Here is a 20,453-nt window from a genome sequence, read left to right as displayed (position 1 = left end):
GAGAAGAAAAGAAATCCTCTTAAACACATCTACTAAATACTAATGGAATAGGTGTTTAAAATAAGCATTTACAGAATAGCTGATATTTCACAAGCTGCAAACTATGCGTATTGCATTGCAACATGGATTTAAACACACTAGTATTACTCCGTATATAACAATGCTATGATACTAACTCTTTCTGAAAATTGCTCCTACAATTGTCTCATTTAACTGCTAGAGTGCACTAATTTACTCATCAATGTAAAACAAAACAAAACAATGGCGTTTTTTTGTGGGAGCTGCCAAATTGATGTTAAGCAGCTTCAAGATTGGCATCTTTTGATTTTTCTTTGGGCATACACTCCATTGAAGATTGTACCACCAGTTTCTCAGCTACATTGTCTGTAAGATGAAGTTTTAATAGAGCACCACTCAAATTACTCAATGTATTAGAGGTTCCCTGAGATTCAGCTACTGCAATCGGTGTCTGGACTGTTTCTGCAATTTCAGCTTCCAGATTTTTTAGCTCATCTTCAATACCTTCGTCCTCAGTTTCTGCACATGCTGTATTTAATACCATATAACAACCATATAACAACCACATAAAGCTGTAATCGATTGCCAAATTTAGGTAGTAGTATAATAAAGGGGATAAAGGGCCAAATATATCCTCTTTTAGCAAAAAAAGGCACCTCAACTAAAAAAAAAAGTGCAATCAAGGTTTTGAACTTCCAATTTTGTGCAATTAAGGTTATGAACTCCCAATTTCTTGTAATTAGATTCCAATTTTGTGCAATTAAACAGATTGTTATCATTTTTTAAAGATTGGAACTGAATTGCATGAAATTAGAAGTTCAAAACTTTGATTGCACTTTATAAAAAAAAAAAAAAAAGTTGAGATACCCAATTGCAGTTTCACTAAAAAGTATGAGGACACATTTGACCCTTTTCCCAGTATAAAATGTCATTGATATTAATTAATGGAGTGTAATGTAATTTACCAACAAGACCAACATTAAAAATGAAAGAACTGGTTGCTTAATCATAATAGCATTTCATGTAGCTGAATCAGTTCCTATTAGCAGTGGTGCTGGGAACTTATGAAAAAATTAGCAGATATTACACTAAACAGGATTGCTAACCTTGTTTGATGATGTTTCCTATTCCCTAAAGCAAAAGCTTTTATGCAAACATGGTTCATTTAATAAATTATGAGATGCATTGAATATGTGCTTTCTTTAATAATAAGATTGATCAATTAAAACCTCGATCCACAAATAATAATTTTATAGTCATCAACAAGTATCAGTTCCATTAGAGTGCAATCAAGATGCTTTATTAAGGATGAGAAGAATACCTAGAACTTCATTGACTTGGTTTTGTGATTCAATATATTTGTCAAGTTCCTCTAAACTGAGCTCAACATCTTCAACACTAATCCTATATTCTTTAATAGTTTGCATACCAACTCGGATTGCTTCAGAAACCTGCCATTTGTGAGCAAAATGTGAAATAAGAATTACAAAATTTTAAAACTTCAGTTCCAACAGTTGTCCAATCCATGTGAGTTCAGCAATTTTGTGTTTAGATTAAGCATTGATGTAACAGAAGAAGGAGTCAGGCAGGAGTAAAAATGATACTGACCTGTTTTGAGGATTCTGCATCTGCAATAATTCTCAAGACTTGCTCAACTTGGTTCAGAAGCAGTGTACATTTTTCTCTACTTTGAGATGCCAGTTTCATTTCCCTTGCATGCCTTAAAGCAGCTTTTTTGTTGCCAGACTTTAAAGAAGCTAAAGCGGAATTCTTAAACCTGCACAAAGAGCAAGTGCCTAACTGTTAAACAGAAGGTATTACAATTTGACTAAGTTAGAGTTGATGACTGAGGACAGATTAAATTTAACATTTGACTGTACTATAGACCAAAAGGCTCTTATAAATGGTAAGTGGTAACCACGCAATAAATCTATGGCAACGGTTTTTGGGTAAACTTATTCATGTCATTGGCTTAGAAATACCATGTTATTTTATTGTCCCACTTTGCATTATGCAATCTAAGATTGGAATGAGTTAGAGGTAAGTTTAGTATTCAGAAGGATAACATCCATGCCTACTATAGCGCTGATCGATCACTTCCCGCTGCTGATCAAGCTTATCTGCTGTCCAATTTAAATGCAGCAAATTGTAATCTAAACCTGTCGTCCCTATAGAAGATTTTCCAGAAAGAGAAACTTTCACTCCCTGCAAGAAAGAGCTACACTACATCAGCTTAGCAAACAATAGCCAACTCTACAAACACTTATCCACTAGAATTCTGATGAAATTCCCAATGTTCACGTACCAACAGACTCTTTGAACACCTGGCTATGAAGTTGAACTTTCTCTGGGTTACTTTGATCATAACATAGGAAGTAATACTGATAGATCAAGTTCTCTGATGTAAAACTTTAAGAGAACCAGATCACAAGAATGGCAACTCACTTCATTTGGTAGCAAAAGAAAGTGGCCATCCATACACATGCAATAAATTGAATATTTGGATTTGCTTTATTAGATAAGTCAATCCAGCCTAATCTGCCTACCAATCTGGTCTACACTAGCTAGCTGTGAGAGTAGACTCTTCATATTTTAATAAGGGGGCTTACTAACAACCTCTAATTTTCTTATTCTTTCCAATTTATTGTCCATGTCATCTACTACTAGTCTACTACTCATGCTAAAAGACGGAAAAATAAATAAAAAACAATTGATTTTACCTCTACTTGATCTCTCTTGTTGGTGATGGCAAGGTACTTTGCTTTCCCAGCCCCTGACAAGTGACCCAGTATGGCATATGCTTCCTTCGTTCCCCCACAAATTTCCTGGAAATTCCTCAGTGTAATAATGCATGAAGACGTCCAGTGGTTTTCACACAAAACTTGGATAACTTCAAGAGCTTTTTCCTAGCATTCATGGGATTAGAGATTTAATGATGTTCACTCATCATTTAGGCTCAATCTAGGTAAAGGGGAAAACACAACAACATAGAGGTAGACAAGGAGATGATATTGAATGAATTGAAGAATATGTAATTTCCAAAATAATGAATAGGAAAGGATTAATGAAGGCTACAATCTACAAGCATTGAGACTTGAGAGACAAAAGACAAAAGCACAAACCTCTAACAACGTTGATAGTATGTAATAATCTTCAACAAGGGTTTCTTGAGCTGATGGTCTAGAAAAACGCATCATATCAGCTAATCTATAGAAAGTTCGAGAGATTTGCCCACTAGTAGGGTCCATGAGTCGGGCATTCCACAAGAGTTCACCGGAGTTATACATTTGGAGCTGAAATGTAAAGGGTTAGATTTGTAAATTGAACCAGAGCGCAGACCCTAATCAATCAATATGCATGTGCAGTAGTAGACAGAACTATTTAAGTGTTACGAGGGTTATAAGAAAGAAACAAATTGGACAAAAACTGAGAAGCTGGAATCTTTCTTACCAGCACTCGATCGAGGCACAAAGGGGACAAGCCGTCTGCTCTGCTGAACCAGATCATCTTAACCTGAGAAGGACGAATGATAAAGACGCGGAGGTGTCGAGCAACCTTGAGAATCAAGTCCCGCCAGAAAAGGTAGAGGGGCTCCCAATCACACCTCTGGCCGCTGAATGCCTTGAACCTTGCTCTCGCGTTCGCTTCGTCGTCCCACTCCGGAACTTCCTTCTTCAAGAATTCCTTCACCTTGTTGCCCATCCAACAAGCCTCATCTCCTCCTCCTGCTATTCCTTTCCCATCATCTTTGTTGTTGCCATTCGTGTTCATCGTCACTTACTTCATCGGCAGTTCCAGATTTCAGGGCTTTGGGTTGGCCTTCGAGTGTCAACTGTCAAGCAATGGGGAAGAGCATTTCCCATTTCTACTTTTTGCTTGTGGGCAAGGGCAAGAATCTTTTGTTTTAGTTTGTCGAGGTTTTGGTTTCTAATCATAATATTTGATGGGAATAATTTTAGAATTAATTAATATGAAAATAATTAATATGTTTGATAAATTATTTGAAAAAAATAATTAATACATTTAGTTAGTTTAAATCTCCTTATTATTATTACTAGGACTATGTGGTCTAATGATATCCAAGTTGGACTTGCGATGATATTGACTTTTTGTGATTCAGTAGTTGAAAGAAGTAACATAATACTTTAATTAAAAAAATTAAGTAGAAAACTATGCCATATTCTTATTAGAGGCTATAACTTTCTAAAACTAAATTATTATTATAATTATATTATTATGTTTTTAGATAATAATAGCATAGACCAAATATAAAAATATTTTATTAAAAAACCCCTCCAGTAATGGATAAGAGCATCCACATCAGTGGATATTATGGAAATAATGTCAGATGAATTATCTCGGGTGGGGATAATAACAAGTGTGGGGGGAGTTATTGGTGGAGATATTTCTCCTGCAAATTCAAGGAGAATGCAGAAAAAGAATAAAAAGAAAGAGAAGAAAAAAGAGGCTGTTGTGCGCGTTTCGCGCACAGCAGCCCGCCCACACGAGATAATTTTTGATTTTTGTTTTTTTTTGTTTTTTGTTTCCTCCCCTTCCCACATTCTCTCTCCTAATCACCTTTACATTATCCCCCAATTCTAAGAGCATCCACACTTCCCCATATTATGGGGAGATTTCAGTATTAATTCTTCTCAATGGAGATAATAACAAATGTGGGGTGGGGATAATTGTGGAGATATTCATACTGCAAATGAAGGGAGAATGGCAGAAAAAGAAGAAAGAGAAAGAAAAGAAAAAAGGGGTTGCTGTGCGCGTTTCGTGCACAGCAGCCCGCCCACACGGGCGCGTCAGGCGCACCGAACGGCGCGCCTGACAGGTTTTTTTTTTTATTTTTTTTTGTTTGTTTTTTAATTTTGGTTTTTTAATTTTTTTTTTCCCTTTTCCACATTTTCTCTCCTAATTACTTTTACATTATCTCCATATTCTTCCCAACTAATGTGAATGCTCTAATACGCACGCTGACACGCACACGAATCAGTAATAATACTGTAATACGAAAATAAAACAGCGGATAAAGTGAGTATTGTCTATTCCCAAATAGAAATGCAAACCAAGGTGAGCTTCCATTTTCCAATAGACTGGCAATATCCGGCAGGGCGCCGGTTGCCGTACTACTGCTGTGTGCGAGCCGGTTTCCATTCCTATACACCCACAGCCCCTGCCCCAGCCCTAATTTTCTGCACAAACCCTAACCTTACTTGTCGGAAATATTCACCGGCCAAATTTACATCTTCTGCAAAATGGGGTTCGAACGCTTCGCCAGACGGCGTCGAGGTTTCGTGTTCGGATGGCTTCTCTGAGGCGGGCGGGGAAGTTGTACTCGATGATGGCATTGAACTTGTGATTGAAAAGACGGGCAAAAATCAACGCACGATTAGGTCCAAAGTTGCCGTGAATGCCAGCCTCCAGACTGTCTGGGACGTCCTGACGGATTATGAAAGATTAGCAGACTTCATTCCTGGTCTTGCAGTCAGCCAGTTGCTTCAGAAAGAGCCCAATTTCGCCCGTCTTTTTCAGGTACCCTTACTGTTTGTTTTAAGTATATCTCCAATATTTCTTCTTTTGCTCATCTTGCCTCTCCCCTTTATTTTCTCCGTTAAGATCAATTCCAAAACCATGCTTTAAATCCGGACGCCGTGGGATCAAGTTTTTGGACTCTCCAAGATGTACTAGTCTAGTTTTAGTACTAGTTATCTACATTTGCCCTTGCCCTTTGTAAACCGGATCAACGTACTATGTGTCTCCAATGCAAAATCTGATACTCTCAATAGTTCCTACTTCCTCAGCTTAATGACTTAGTTCCTCTCAGAGGCCCCCTTAACTTCTTTAGCCACTTACACCTTGTTGTTTAACTCTGCAATTGCCCCGTTTTCCCATTTTTTTGAAAGGAAAAGTAGGAGGATAAGTGATAAGTCAAGTTAAAGTTATTGCAGCTTTTGGTGCTTTTATTCATCTGTGTGTAAAGAGGACAAGCTTGATCACTTAAAAAGATATTCCCGCTGTATTATCAATTAACTCACAGGCTCACACTATCCTAATTAGCAGATCCATTAGTGTTTAGGGGCAATAAAGTTGACCACATTAACTTGAAGGTGCTTACCTATAAAACCTGATGGATATTCTTCTTTCCTATTCAGGCCAATGCACCATTACTGCTTTCTTTTACAGGGTGTTTGGTTGGAGGGATTTTAAATTCCCTTCCCACTTAATTCCCACCTAATTCCAAAGGCCATTAAATTCCGTAGTTTGGTTGGAGGGAATTGCAATTCCCCCATTTTCATGGAATTAAAATCCCATGTCCCCCCCTAGGATTTTAATTTCTGAGGAAAAAAGATAGTGATGAGTCAAAATTACCTATTCCTTTTTTAACCTAAAATTAATGTCTAACAATAATAATGGACATTTTTGACTTTATACTACTTATTCCCTTTCAATTCCCATGTATACCAAACATTGGAATTGAAATTCACAGTAATTCTATTCTTGTCAACCAAACACTGGAATTTAAATTCCCACTTTATTCCCAGTAATTCAACTCCCATGGAATTACAATTCCTTTCCCACATAATTCCCCCCCTCCAACCAAACGCCCTGTTATGGTTGCTTATTTACCCAATCTGCATTTTAAATATTTTATTTGCAAATGTCAAAACTTGACCATGGTGATAAAATATCAATGAGAGCTGCATTTAACTTTTTCTTGCTAAATTTGTTGTGAAACTGGACTTCTTTTACTACTGCTGCTGCCTTGAACAGATTGGACAACAAAACATTGCATTTGGGATGAAATTTGATGCTAAAGGTATTTTAGATTGTTACGAGAAAGATCTCCAAATCCTTCCATATGGTCAAAGGCGTGATATTGACTTTAAGATGATAGAAGGTGACTTTCAAGTCTTTGAAGGAAAGTGGTCGGTTGAACAGGTTCAAGTTCTTCCCCTTGTTGCTTTATTTCTGCATCTTCTTTACATGCCTCTCATCTTAAAGTTTATTATTATTATTATTATTATTATTATTATTATTATTATTATTTTGGCTCTGGTTATTTATAGTCATTACACAATCTATTGAGAGTTTTGAAGTTTTATTTCTTGTCATGATCCTTTTTACTGTTTGAGGAGTATTGGTTTGTGCACATGTGCTTGTTGGGCTAGTGGTTTCTTGCTTTGTTGGCTGGCTGTAGTAGTTACTGGATGATATGTTATGGAAGAGCTCAGATCATGTTAGGTTGAGTAAACAGAGAGCTTAAACTGGAAGGAACTGGAAAATGGTTTATTGCTTAATGGAAAAACTAGAACAAGAAGAAGTTACGGTGCCTAGTTATACATGCTTGGTAGTTATAACAGAATGAAGAGAAGGAAAAATACAAGAATGCCCCTTTGGCTGATTCGTGTTCACTTCATCACCCCCGTAAGATGGAGCATGAAGGTCTTGAAGGCCCAGCTTAGAATGGAAGACGTCAAATACCGGTTTTGACAATGCTTTGGTGAAGCCATCTGCAACTTGCTTATGTGATGGAATGTATAGCAATTTGATCACCCCTTCATGAATCTTTTGCTTGATCACATGACAATATATTTCGATGTGTTTGGTGCGTTCATGCATTCATGCCTTCATGGAAGAAATGATTCTCTCCTATTGCAATAGCAGAACGATTGTCACAGAATAGAGCAATAGGGCTATTAAACTTCATGTTCAGATCAGCTAATAAGTAAAGAAGCCACTGGATTTCACACACTGTAAAGGAATAGAGGCTAGTGCCCTGTACTCTGCCTCAGATGAGGATCTTGATACTGTGGCCTGCTTCTTAGCTTTCCATGAAATTAGGGATTGTCCAAGGTAGATGCAGTAGCCAGATATAGATTTCCTGGTTTCTGTGCATGTTGCCCAGTCTGAATCAGAAAAGCCTTGTAGTTTAATGTGAGAACCTGTCGGATAAAATCATAAAATAGTCCCTTTCCAGGAGAACCTTTGAGGTATCTTAGCACCCTATGAGCAGCAGTAAAGTGTGTGTTTCTAGGCTTGTCCACAAATTGACTTAGTTGTTGAACATCATATGAAATGTCTGGCTTGGTGCTTGTTAGATACAGAAGCTTACCAACCAGTCTTCTATACACCTCAGGTTTGTCAAGTAATGTCCCCTCCAGGTTGCTAAGTATTTGCCCTGTAGTGACTGGTGTTTGTGCGGGTTTGGCTTCCAAAAACCCATTTTCCTGCAAGATCTCCATAGCTTGAGTAAACAGAGAGCTTAAACTGGAAGGAACTGGAAAATGCTTTATTGCTTAATGGAAAAACTAGAACAAGAAGAAGTTACAGTGCCTAGTTATATATGCTTGGTAGTTATAACAGAATGAAGAGAAGGAAAAATACAAGAATGCCCCTTTGGCTGATTCGTGTTTACTTCATCAATATGGGCTATGTGTTTGGTGGAATTCTTGTGTTTATGAGATTGAGTGCAATCACAGATGTGGCAATTGGTGGTTTGCCATGGTGTTGGCAGTCTGGTAGCAATTAAGCCCAAAGCCCCTGCTGCCTGCTGGTGGCCGATAGTCACCTCTACAGTCTCTTCTTTCATCAGTTGTTATGTTCCTTCTGTATGAATGCCCTGTAAAAGCTGGAGTTTGTTGGAAGTTTGAGCTCTCGTCTTTATACCTATTCAATTATTCTAGATTTATTGCACTCTTGCAATCTTGCAGCTTTACTTTACAGGCAATGAAGTTTGAAACTAAAATATACTTTGGGAGTGTAAGATAGGCACAATCGAGGACATTACACTTAAGAGTTTGGTTTAGAATTATAAAATCATTTCCATTCTGCTTTTCCTGTGGTATTCACTAGTAAAAAACTTGATAAATTTATTCTGAGATTTTTGCAACTTGCTTTGTATGTTACAGTGCAATACATGGGGAGAACCTCGTGATTCTTCAGTATGCCAAGAATTACATACAACTCTATTCTATGTTGTCCGCGTGGAGCCTAAGTTATGGTTGCCCGTACGCATTCTTGAAAGTAGAATCTGTAACGAGATCAAAGTTAACCTAACTTGTGTTCGAGAAGAAGCACAGAGAATGTATCACAGCAATCGTCCATCTGTTTAGTGGCTTTGTAATTATTATACTATTGTTAATTCCGTTTTTTTTTTTCTTCTCACAAATGAATTCTACATTTATTAGACCTTAATTCGAGAATTGGACACAATTAACAGGGATGAAATTACAATGATTTTTTACCATGGAAATCTTTGAACGGAAAATCCAAATAGGATAATGTTTGATCCTAAGTTTCCTACCATTACATAATTTATGATATGGTCACTCATAACCAATGAATATAAAATAACTGTTATAAATATCACATACTAAATATTTACTTAAAAATTTTGGTTTGGATCTAAATAATAAAATAATGATCTTGCAAGTTATCAATTTTTTATGCATAATTTTTTGGGATGATAAGGGAAACTTGTATTCACTTGTTCAATATGTGCATTGGATAAATCTCACATTCTGATCCTAATCGGCCAAAGATTATGGCAAGTTATTGTGTGAACCATGGTCCACACAGTGTTATGTGGACCATAATAAAAAATACATGTTTAATATACTAAATGTACATTATTTTTGTACTGAATGTACATTATATAATATAATGTACACTCAGTACAAAAATAATGTACATCCCCTGAATCTAATGTACATTATTTTTGTACTGAATGTACATTATTTTTGTACTGAATATACATTATTTTACTGTATACAAAATATGGTCCACACAACTTGTATGGACCATGGTCCACACAATAATGATTGAAAGATTATAATGAGATAAACCAACCTAAGTTTCCTACCAAGAAGGCCAATAGCCCAATATCATACTCGCTAGATGTTAAATTTGGGACCTTGTGGTTACCAAACTAATACTCTGATAAACTTGGTTCTGGTTACCCGCCTCTATTTTATTATTATTGTTGTTTAGAGTTATCAAAGCAGACCGATAGTGTGAGCTTGTGTGACCGCAAATTATGTTGTGGACTCGTGGGAAACGACGTTGTTTTCAGGGAAAACGCGGCCTTCTAGTAAAAAAAAATTTGATTTTGTCTCGCCGTTAACGGCGTTATTCGTTTGTGGCATTATGAATGTACAGTTATGGAATTATGAATGTACAGTTATGGAATTATGAACACAGAGTTCTGACTTCTGACATTATGAACTTACAATTATGAACATATATATAGTGATAAAATTATGAACATAGAGCTCTAAAATTGTGAACATAGAGCTTCGGAAATTATGAATTTACAGTTATTGAATTATGAATGTACAATTACGGAATTATGAATGTACAGTTATGCAATTTTGAATGTACAGTTATGGAATTATGAACACAGAGCTCTGACATTATGAATTTACAATTATGAACATATAGTAATAAAATTATGAACATATGCTCCTATAACAAAGTGGTCTGAAATTTAAAAAAAAAAAAATTGTGGAAGATAACGGTGCCACTAACGGCACCGTTACCGTGTCCACAATACATGCTGGACACGCGTCCATAGCATAATGATTGTTGTGTGACCCACCACTTAAATTACTATTCATTTGTCAACTCAATTTTTTTCTTTAACATTTTTAATACATTTTAAATTTGACTTAAAAAAATTAAAAGAGTGAATTATTAAGATAAAAAAGATAGAACTGTTATAAATATAATCATTATGTGGACATTATTATAGATTATATAACAGTTGTAACGGTTCTGTATTTATGTCTCCATTATGTCTTCCGTTATATTTGTATATTATATATAGATGTGTTATGGTTGTATCTAATACACAGAAAAATGAATAAAGAAGAGATCCTCCTGCCTTGTCTATCACTTTCTCTCTTTGTATCTTAGTTTCTTTTTCAACAATTCTTTGATCAATCATGCTTGAGTTAATGGATTACAACACGTTATCAGCCCGTGCTCTAGCCAACTGAGGTTTCGGCCGAAGACATGTCAACGCTTTTTCCGGCACCGACGACCACCTTTTTCCGGCGATCTGTTCGGCTCAAAGGTTCCACCTCATTGAGACGGTTATGGAAAGGGGTCGATTGCTTTTAGACTCGATCGAACAAAACCTGGATCGTGTTCGCGACATCCTTGTAGACTTGGGCCGAACGGACATCCTTGTAGACTTGGGCCGAACGAAATTTATCCCTCTGGTTGAAGCCGTCTGCGAAGGCTGGGACAATCCAGATCGGAAAGCTCCGCGTGTCCCTCGACTTCTCCGTGGCGATCCAAATTCGTACCCTCTTCGTCGACCGATCCTGCTATGGGAAGTTGCGGAAGGCGAAAGCGGACCAGGGACGCCAGAGACTTGACGGTCGATTGCGTAGGTGAGCATAACAGATCGTCGGCCTCCCCGCCTTGGAATCAGCCAGCGATCCGGACTTGACGTCGGCAATCGATCTCCCATCCGCGCTGGAAGTTGCTGGAATTGATCTTCTCTCCGCCCTGGAAAGGCGGTCGGTGTTCCGTCGCTAGAGCCGCTGAATTTTCATAGCCGCAAGAAGCCGCTGAATTTTCATAGCAGGTCAGATTGAATTTATTGGATTTCCTTTGCAATATTATTATTTGATATATCTCCATAGTCATAGGTTGCCTCTTGAATCTAACCCCCAAAATGCAACCTCAATCATAGCTACAAATCATTTTACTCTCAAATAATGAGGGAAGTCTGGGTTTACTTTTTTGGCTATGCTATGAACAACGGAAAATTGATAATTATATTGCTTTTCATTTATTGAGTTGGAGGGCTTGCTGTTAAAAGTTGCTTTTAAGCCCTGGGCCATGGGAAGAAGTGGCAAAAAGAATTTCAAGCAAGACCTACATTATAATTCTTCTTAATAGTTTTGTGGCATACTCCAGTTTGCTATTAGAAACATCAGTTTGCCGTAGTGTTTTCACCATTGTTCCTAAGGACTTCAGATTCCTCCTGGAATTGTTCTCCTAGGACTGTACATAAAATGCTTATTCAATTTAGACAATTACTTCAGGAAAGAATGACCATACTTTTACAATTATGAGGACCCCTTTTGCAAGTTTTTTTAATGGGGTTTTGTGGCTCTGGTTATCCCTCTGCTGTTTTTAACCAGCATGGTTATGGTAATATGGCTGCAAAACGTGGCCATGACTATACCCGTGTGCCAATTGAAATTGATTCTTCTTACCATCCTGTGGATGAAATCCTTGTCATGATGACAAATGGTGAACTATTTTCCCAATTGGTGGAATTTGAAGTGCTTCCCTGGTTCTGTACTAATTGTTTTAGCCAAGAGCACTACATGGAGGAATGCACTAAGACCAATTTGGTGAAAGGGAAGCAACCTGCTTCGCCTAGGCAAATAACACCCAGATGCTATGGCTGCTAATATTTTGCAGGTGGATTCCTATGTGCATGTGACCATATTTTCCTGAACACATGTCTTTATCGACTATTAAAAATGTTTAGTTATTACCTTGGGTGACTAATATCTATATGGTTGTTGTCCGATGATTGGCTTGGGTCACGCATCATCGTGGCAACGGCAAGTAAAAGACTAACAATTGCACTTTCTTTTATGGTAATAAAATATCTATGATATTTTGGCTATCCTTTGTCAAATATGTGAGAAACAATAATGGCATTACAAATATCAGAAAAGATCATGTGATCGCCATAAAATTGTCAAACAATATTCTGAAACAAACCAGATAAGTGTTTTTCTCAAAGACAATATTTCATAATTCTTTTATATTGACAATTGTGTGCATGTATATATCACTGTGATATTTTGCTATGGCAAATTGTCAAAAAGAATATTTGTCATGAATCCGAATTGATACTTCGTTTTTAGAAAGCATGATCCATAGACGAAATTATGATATGTTATCTTGATTAGTTCACTCCATACGACATAGTATGTTGAGTATTTCACTTTTTTATCTAATTTTACTAAAACAATTAGTTAAGATAAACTATATCATATTTTTTAACGAAAGCTCTAAATCTTAATAGAGCTTTGTTTGGAAAGCAAATTACGCAATTTTGGAGGAAATGTGTTTTTTTTGGGGACCTTCAAAAATTGAATAACCAATATCCTGATCCACTACATATCACATACGCTAGTACATGATGCATTTCCCTATCTGCGTTCAATTTTTTTTTTAGTACGCAACCCTTCTAGCTGTATCCTATTATGAGAAATCAACAGTGATATTGGTTGCATTATAAGATCTTTTCTCGGCATTAGGGGGAGATTTGAAATTTCTAATTAATTAAATGCCGAGAAATTGATAAAAATCTTCAAACCCATGTACTAGCCTTATAGAACCAGAAGTTCGGACATTGAATAAATTATCTGCTAGAAATCTGAATGAGTGACTAAGTCCATAGAAAATATTTTAAGAGTTGAAATCCCCAACTAGGACTAAACATCTCTACCATTATGCCAGAAACATATATTGGTTTAAGAATTTGCAAATCTAGATCTAGTGAAGAAATTTCGTCACTCCAAAAATATAGAAATTTTATCCTGAAGATATTCGTCTAGAAGGCGAAAACCCCCAGTAAAATTGTAGGTGCACCAAATAACTAAAATACTGGGGAAGCGGAACAACCAAATTCAAATACTCTTGGGAAATGCCATATATTTGGTTGATACAAAATTGCCATGTGTATAAAACATATTTACAAAGTTATTACAGTTGTCGACAACATATTTTGCCTCTATTGCTCATATAAATACTTAAATCTGGATCCAGAAATGAAAACAGTAGTATAACGACTGCAGCGTGCTAACTGTTTTGCTAGAAAACAGCAATTAAGGCATACAAATCAAAACTTGCTAATAAAAGGCGAGTTAAGGGTTTTCGCAGAGACCCAATATTAGTCATGGCTTTATATTCCGCTATTCAATAAAACTAGCAGTAAATAAATTAGATATGTAGCTAATAGTTATAGTTATCACATATTTATATGAGTAACTTGTTACTTATATTTAAAATCCTTGATGGATTTTCTCAAAATGTGATGAATGAAAATCACAAAATAAGAAGTATAAAAGTTAGTAAGTTACTAACTATGATTTTTCTTATAGTCAATAAATTGATTAAAAGTATTTTCTCCCCCATAACAAATTATGAAAATATATTATCATAAACATGCCTAGTAATGTTATATGTGATTGGGAAACTCGTTTCCTCTTGAAAATATCCTAAATATCCTCTAGTTTATCTTGAAAATCCCTAATGGATTTATAATTCCCGAAATGAGGATTTATTTAAGTGCCATTATTTACTTTTTAGAGAGTTGCGAATGGGGTTATTATTCTCATATAGAAGGAATAATATGTACCATTATGTGCTCAATAAAGAGTTGATAATGGACTTATTTATTATCTCAGTCAATATTTATGGTGTAAACATCAATGAAATATATAAAGAGTTTAATGATGTTAAGTTATGAGATGAGATAACGAATAGCAAATCAAGGTACAAATACTCGTATTGATGCTTTTTGGCATGAAGTCATCATACTTGTTACGGATAAAAACGTATATAGTTTTTCATGATATAAAATACCTTAATCCACATGAACTCCAGAAGAGTGATAAAATATTTGTTCAGAAGGTTTGCTCTAGTGACAAGTTAACAAATGTATACCTACAAATATTCATAAGATTGATATGTGTAGGTAAAGAAAAATTATTATATTTAGGGGGAGCAACAAAATATAAACTATAAATAATTTTATTAGTCCAGATGATCATAAGAAAATATGATGACAATCCTGAAGATTGTACCATATATCCCTTCTCTACACCCTTTAGAAACAATGATTTTACAGGCAATATAGAATTTGAAGATTGTTATCTTCAGGGGAAGACAGGAAGTACATTCACTCGAGTCAATCCTGTAGTTTGGTCAATCATGTAAGATTGGGTCTTAAAAGGACTAATAGTTATACTTTTTTGCAGCATATACATATCATGTAATCTTTTCCTCACTAGGTTTTTCCCAATGGGTTTTCTAGTGTTTTTTTTTTTTTTTTTTTTTTTTTTTTTTTTTTTTTTTTTTTTTTAACGAGGCATGAGTATGATATAATAATGACAATGGGAAAAAGTTGCAAAATTGGTTAATAAATGAACAAACTCAAAAATCCTGAAGATTATGCAGATTATGCCTTGAAGGCTTATAGTTCTACTCTTTTTCCCTTAACTAAGTTTTTCCCACAGGGTTTTCTTGAGTTAAGGTTTTTAATGAGGCAACCAATACAATATATGATTTCTACATATATCATGTACTCTTTTCTTCAACTAGGTTTTTTCCCACGTGGTTTTCCTAGTGAAGTTTTTAATGAGGCGTGAATATATTTTCTATTATACTCTTTTCTTGTCTAGGTTTTTCCCACAGGATTTTCCTAGCAAGTTTTTTTAACGAGGCAAGGTCATGGACAAATAATGTCCAAGGGGGGGTGTTATAAATATAATCATTATGTGGACATTATTATAGATATATAACAGTTGTAACGGTTCTGTATTTATGTCTCCATTATGTCTTCCGTTATATTTGTATATTATATATAGATGTGTTATGGTTGTATGTAATACACAGAAAAATGAATAAAGAAGAGATCCTCCTGCCTTGTCTATCACTTTCTCTCTTTGTATCTTAGTTTCTTTTTCAACAATTCTTTGATCAATCATGCTTGAGTTAATGGATTACAACAAGAACATCAACAAGGAAATCAGACAACATAAAGTGTCATTCATAAAGCTTGACGTGAAAAGGACTTCTCTTGCAATGACATGGACAACGCAATTTGCAAACTTATTTACAAAAGAAAAGCTTATGTCTCTAAAGTGCAATTTGCCTAGCTTTAACCACAAGATGAGCATCAAGCTAATGAATCTGTCTCCAATTCAATACCATCCCACACAAGCTCCTTTATCAAAGTCAATGCTTCCCGAATACAAATAGCTCCTACCTCTTTGGGGTGAACAAATAATTTTAAATCATACACTTAACTGTAAAAAAAAACACCTTTTATGATTACAAATGATCCAGTCGAGTCCTACATAAACACACTGTTGCAAATACTTGCAACCCATGTGGTTGGAAGGAACTTCTACTTAATTCCAAAGACCGAAATTGTTTCGTTTGGTTGGAGGGAAAACAAAGAAAGACATATGTTATTCCTAGAATCGTTTCCACAAAGAAGCTATTTTGCCACTTGAGCTATCCCTTTTTTTTCTTTCTTCACATTTTAAGTTTAAACTTAAATATTCTGAAAATTTAAATATTCTAGGTTTTAAAAGGTTAATAATATTGGGACAAATTAAACTTCATGTAATTTTGTTTGGTAATTAGACAATTGAAATAATGGTGGGAAATTTTTCTTGTCTTTAAAGTGGTTGAAAATGTCATTTTCGATTATATTAACATATTTAAACTTAAATATTATAGAGAATTAAATATGAAGAAAGAGAAGGAGATGGGTTTGTCAATAAAGAAAGTAAAGGAAAATGGGCAAACCAGCAAGAAAGAAGAAAAATTGAATAGAAAACGCAAACTTAACCATCTCCGAGTCATTTACTGAAATAGGACACTTTTGGCATGGACAAAAATATGACACTTTTGAAAGGTGGACAATAATGGGAAAAAAATACGTTGGGACATGCATTTGGCGTCAGAAACCCATGTCCCATATGCGTATGGTATTTTTTTTTTTTTTTTCTAGAAATAGTGTCCCCAGACACAAATCTGACTTGGATCTCATGTATTTTGTCACATCAAGACACACATATGTGATAGATGCAAGTCCGACATGCCGGACGCCGGCGAGTTGATACGTAAGTTCGACTTGCGTCTCTTGACACAAGTCCGACACGCGTCTCACTTTTCAAAATACGTAAGAAAAATTTCTCACAAGTGGAGATACCAGCAGACGAGCTCCAAAGAGTTATAGAGTAATTAAAATCCAAAAATTCAAAATACTCACAGAGCACCGAGCAAAAAGATCACCTGAAATTTCGACAAAGCTCCGACACACTCATTTTATGCCGCAAATATGAGTTAGGCTGTTTAAGCCTGACACAGAACACTATGAACAAACCCGCAGGATCCTCCTCCATAGGATCTTCCGCTGCCGCTACCGTTGCCGCCGTTTCCTTCTCGGTATTCACGTCGTTGTTTTCGGCAACTTGAGCCTTCTCGAGAGCTTCAAAAGCTGCGTTTGAGGTATCAAAATATGACTCCCCCTCCGCCTTTGTAGCAACAGCTAATTCTAATGTTACCGTTGTTGGTGGAGTCGAGAGATTGGTGCTCATTTGAATAAAGACAAAAAGTCCCAAAAAAATCGGGGACGAGAAACGCATCTACCATATGCGTATGTCTCGATGTTACAAAATACATCAGGCACGAGTGTGACTTGCATTTGATGTATAAAATACCTCAGATGCAAGTCGAATTTGCGTCTGAGCCTTTGAGGACACTATTTCGAGAGAAAAAATGTCATACGCGTCTGAGATGTGTATTTCTAACGCCAAAAGCATGTCCCAAAGTATTTTTTTCATTATTGTCTGCTTTTCAAAAGTATTCTATTTTTGCCCATATATGTCAAAAGTGTCTTATTTTAATAAATCACCCACAATCTCTAAAATAGCTTAACCAATTGGACCTTAGGTTGCATACTTGCATGTCACAAGTTCAAATCTAGGCTCGTGCAATCTTTAATAATTTTATTTTAATAAAATGAAGGTAAACAAAATTAGTATTTTAACCTTACTTAATGGTGTTATATAACGGGTCTGTGGACAATAAAGTAAAGTTTTTCTTAATATATACTCTGCACTTCTGCAGCATTGTAGAACGATAGGAGATGAAGACGGGAAGGAATTTCCGCAAAAGAAGTTTTGTTGACGAAGAGGAAGACGACGAGCAAGACAGGAGGTATACCTTATGATTGGACTCACTCAATATCTGTTATTCGGTTGAGATCTGGTCCATCTCTCTCCTCCATTTATATTTTAGGGTTTACACGCTTACTCTTAATTAAAATTAATTAATTATATGTTCAAACAGATCGGCTCTAGAGGAGGTGAAATTTCTTCAGAAGCAGAGGGAGAAGAAGCTAGGAATTCCTGCCCTTCCTACCACAGCGCAGCCTGCTCCTGGCGCAGGCGCAGGCGTAGGCGTCGGCGTCTCTAGCAATGGAGTGGCGGGTGGTTTAGTCTCCAAGAAGGTTAACGACAAGGGTGAAGGGGACGGGGAGAAGGATGACTTGGTGTTGCAGGATACTTTTGCACAGGAAACTGCCGTAATGGTTGAAGATCCCAATATGTAACCTAATCTTAAGTGGTTCCCTAACTACTATTTTTATTGTTCATCTTTCAAGTTCGCACCGTTTAGTTCACTACTAAAATACGTAGCATTTATATTCTTCATTCCTTAAACCGGTTTTTATATGCCCTTCTCGATTTTTTTTTTTTTTTTTTTCCACAAAGCAGCAAAACATTTTCAATGCCAATCTGTATTTGTGGATGGAACAGTTACCTATACATACGAATCATTTTCTCAAAATTAAATTACGGAAAGGATCTGACTATCTCTCCCATTTTGCAGGTTGAGATACATTGAGCAAGAATTAGCAAAGAAAAGGGGTAAGAACATTAATGTGACCAATGAAGTTGACGGTGAAGTTAAGCGTGCTGAGGATGAACTATATCAAATTCCAGAGCATCTTAAAGTGAGCAAAGTTTTTTGTCTCCCTCAAATTATTGTTGATTTTTTTTTTTTTTTTTTTTTTGGTTGTGGGAGATTAGTATAAGTATACTTTGCCCTACCTATTCCACAAACTCATTGCTTCTCCACCTCTATCAAATGTCTGTTTAAGTATCACATGTCACATAGGCTGTGTTTATGATGCTCTTTGTTTGTCTGTCCTTAGGTAAAGAGGCGCAATTCAGAAGAAAGCTCTACTCAATGGACTACTGGCATAGCCGAAATTCAGCTCCCCATTGAGTATGGTTGCATTGTTTTTTGAACAAATATAATTCTATAATATGCTTGCCCAATTTTATTTAAAAGTAGAAATCAAATTATTATTTACTATATTTTTGTCAGAAAGAAGTTCCTAGGGAAACTTTCTTAATCGAAGGGAAGAACTGAGTACTTAGAGAGGGGTAACAATGGAGTAGTTGAAATGGCCATAGGTTATATAAGATCTAATTGATAAGATGAATTAGGAGTTTTAATTGTTTAATGTAATGGGTGAATTGGTTTGAAGAAGTTTCTTTGTGCTTCACTGCACATGTCGGAATGAAAATCAATTGGTTGGTGATCTCCCTAACTTATGAACTCTATAGATATAGCTATAGCTATAGCTATTGATATCTTCACAATCCACTTATGGTTTTCCAGATACAAACTTAAGAATATTGAGGAGACAGAGGCTGCTAAAAAGCTCCTACAGGAAAAGAGGTTTATGGGTCGGACCAAAACTGACTCTAGTATTCTATCAAGTTATACTGCAGACTATTTCCACCGTGGCAAGGATTATGCTGAGAAGCTTAGGAGAGGTTAGTTACAATTTGTTTCTTGCCAACTAACCAACCATGTTCTAGCTGATGTGGAACTGTGACAAACATAAAATACTACAGAAAATGGCCCTTTCTTGATGAGGGTGAATATGTGTGCATATAATGGTTTTTTGGAAACATGTTGTATTAGTATACAAAGGATAGGAATTTCATTTCATCATTTTTTTTACGTGTGTCCTCCATTTTATTGTAAAGTGAACATCTTTTGCAGAACATCCTGAACTATACAAGGATAGGAATTTTGAGGATAATAGCATGGAATCTATAGCCAATGATTCAGTTACAGATGTAGCAGTTAGAAGGCAGGCTGCTACAGATGAGTTCATGCTTGAACGTTTCCGGAAACGTGAACGCCATCGTGTGATGCGGAGATAGCAGGGCATTGGATGAGCTTCTTGGATCTATTTTTACTTACATTGTTCCGTAGTGCAAAGCATTGGATAAGCTTCTTGAATCTGTTTTTACTTGCACTTTAACTTCAAAACTGACTGGGCTATAGTTCCATTTACACATGTATCAGGATTACTTTGTATATTTGAAGCTGTTCAAACATTTCAGGTTACTTTATACATTATATAATATTATTAATTATTAATGTAATACTTAGAAGGGACGTTATGCCATGGAACCGTGTTCACCATTCATGGTGAACACGGTTCCAACGGTGTTAGTACACCGTTATCTTTTTCTTTTTTTCCTTAATTAATTGCGTGACTTTTCTTCTTTATTTTCACATTTTGCGGTTTCACTTTAATTTGAGGTGAACAAAGATTTCGGACATTCATAAAT

The 20,453-nt window shown here is 36.0% G+C and overlaps 3 protein-coding genes across 4 annotated transcripts; 2 read left to right on the top strand and 1 right to left on the bottom strand.

Moving 5' to 3' along the window:
* Window positions 1–30: 30 nt before the first annotated feature.
* Window positions 31–3,906, bottom strand: LOC109159513. Its single transcript, XM_019307617.1, has 7 exons — window positions 3,469–3,906; window positions 3,141–3,311; window positions 2,739–2,924; window positions 2,093–2,223; window positions 1,627–1,795; window positions 1,340–1,469; window positions 31–546 (listed from the first exon to the last, which is right to left on the bottom strand). Exons 1-7 carry the CDS (start codon window positions 3,787–3,789, stop codon window positions 296–298), a joined length of 1,359 nt encoding a protein of 452 aa, XP_019163162.1. The 5' UTR covers window positions 3,790–3,906; the 3' UTR covers window positions 31–295.
* A 1,109-nt stretch (window positions 3,907–5,015) lies between these two features.
* On the top strand, window positions 5,016–9,277 carry LOC109159520. Its single transcript, XM_019307624.1, has 3 exons — window positions 5,016–5,556; window positions 6,796–6,963; window positions 8,934–9,277. Exons 1-3 carry the CDS (start codon window positions 5,083–5,085, stop codon window positions 9,135–9,137), a joined length of 846 nt encoding a protein of 281 aa, XP_019163169.1. The 5' UTR covers window positions 5,016–5,082; the 3' UTR covers window positions 9,138–9,277.
* Window positions 9,278–17,887: 8,610 nt separating this feature from the next.
* On the top strand, window positions 17,888–20,238 carry LOC109164400 (uncharacterized protein C9orf78 homolog). Of its 2 annotated transcripts, XR_002051397.1 has the most exons (7): window positions 17,888–18,015; window positions 18,148–18,405; window positions 18,688–18,811; window positions 19,013–19,086; window positions 19,486–19,643; window positions 19,876–20,091; window positions 20,143–20,238. XR_002051397.1 is itself a non-coding variant. In XM_019312963.1 (6 exons), the coding sequence occupies exons 1-6, from the start codon at window positions 17,945–17,947 to the stop codon at window positions 20,037–20,039; spliced, it is 849 nt and encodes a 282-aa protein (XP_019168508.1). In that variant the 5' UTR covers window positions 17,888–17,944; the 3' UTR covers window positions 20,040–20,238. The 2 variants fall into 2 exon arrangements, 1 of the variants encoding a protein (XP_019168508.1); XM_019312963.1 differs by having other exon boundaries at window positions 19,876–20,238.
* Window positions 20,239–20,453: the final 215 nt, after the last annotated feature.

Source organism: Ipomoea nil, unplaced genomic scaffold, assembly GCF_001879475.1.
Source record: "Ipomoea nil cultivar Tokyo-kokei standard unplaced genomic scaffold, Asagao_1.1 scaffold0302, whole genome shotgun sequence".
Classification (NCBI taxonomy): Eukaryota; Viridiplantae; Streptophyta; class Magnoliopsida; order Solanales; family Convolvulaceae; genus Ipomoea; species Ipomoea nil.
Note: the sequence above shows the minus strand (reverse complement) of the source record. Positions and strands in the feature narration are given on the sequence as shown.

Bases quoted from the DNA above. Each gene is read 5' to 3' on its own strand.
- LOC109159513 (XM_019307617.1), bottom strand. From the start codon at position 3,789: ATGAACACGAATGGCAACAACAAAGATGATGGGAAAGGAATAGCAGGA. The intron at 1,796-2,092 runs GCATGGATGTTA...CTCTTTGTGCAG, and splicing joins ATCGATCAGCGCTATAGTAG to GTTTAAGAATTCCGCTTTAG. The intron at 1,470-1,626 runs GTCAGTATCATT...CACAAATGGCAG, and splicing joins ATGCAGAATCCTCAAAACAG to GTTTCTGAAGCAATCCGAGT.
- LOC109164400 (XM_019312963.1), top strand. From the start codon at position 17,945: ATGAAGACGGGAAGGAATTTCCGCAAAAGAAGTTTTGTTGACGAAGAG. The intron at 18,406-18,687 runs GTAACCTAATCT...CCCATTTTGCAG, and splicing joins ATGGTTGAAGATCCCAATAT to GTTGAGATACATTGAGCAAG. The intron at 18,812-19,012 runs GTGAGCAAAGTT...GTCTGTCCTTAG, and splicing joins AAATTCCAGAGCATCTTAAA to GTAAAGAGGCGCAATTCAGA.
- LOC109159520 (XM_019307624.1), top strand. From the start codon at position 5,083: ATGCAAACCAAGGTGAGCTTCCATTTTCCAATAGACTGGCAATATCCG. The intron at 5,557-6,795 runs GTACCCTTACTG...TGCCTTGAACAG, and splicing joins ATTTCGCCCGTCTTTTTCAG to ATTGGACAACAAAACATTGC. The intron at 6,964-8,933 runs GTTCAAGTTCTT...TGTATGTTACAG, and splicing joins GAAAGTGGTCGGTTGAACAG to TGCAATACATGGGGAGAACC.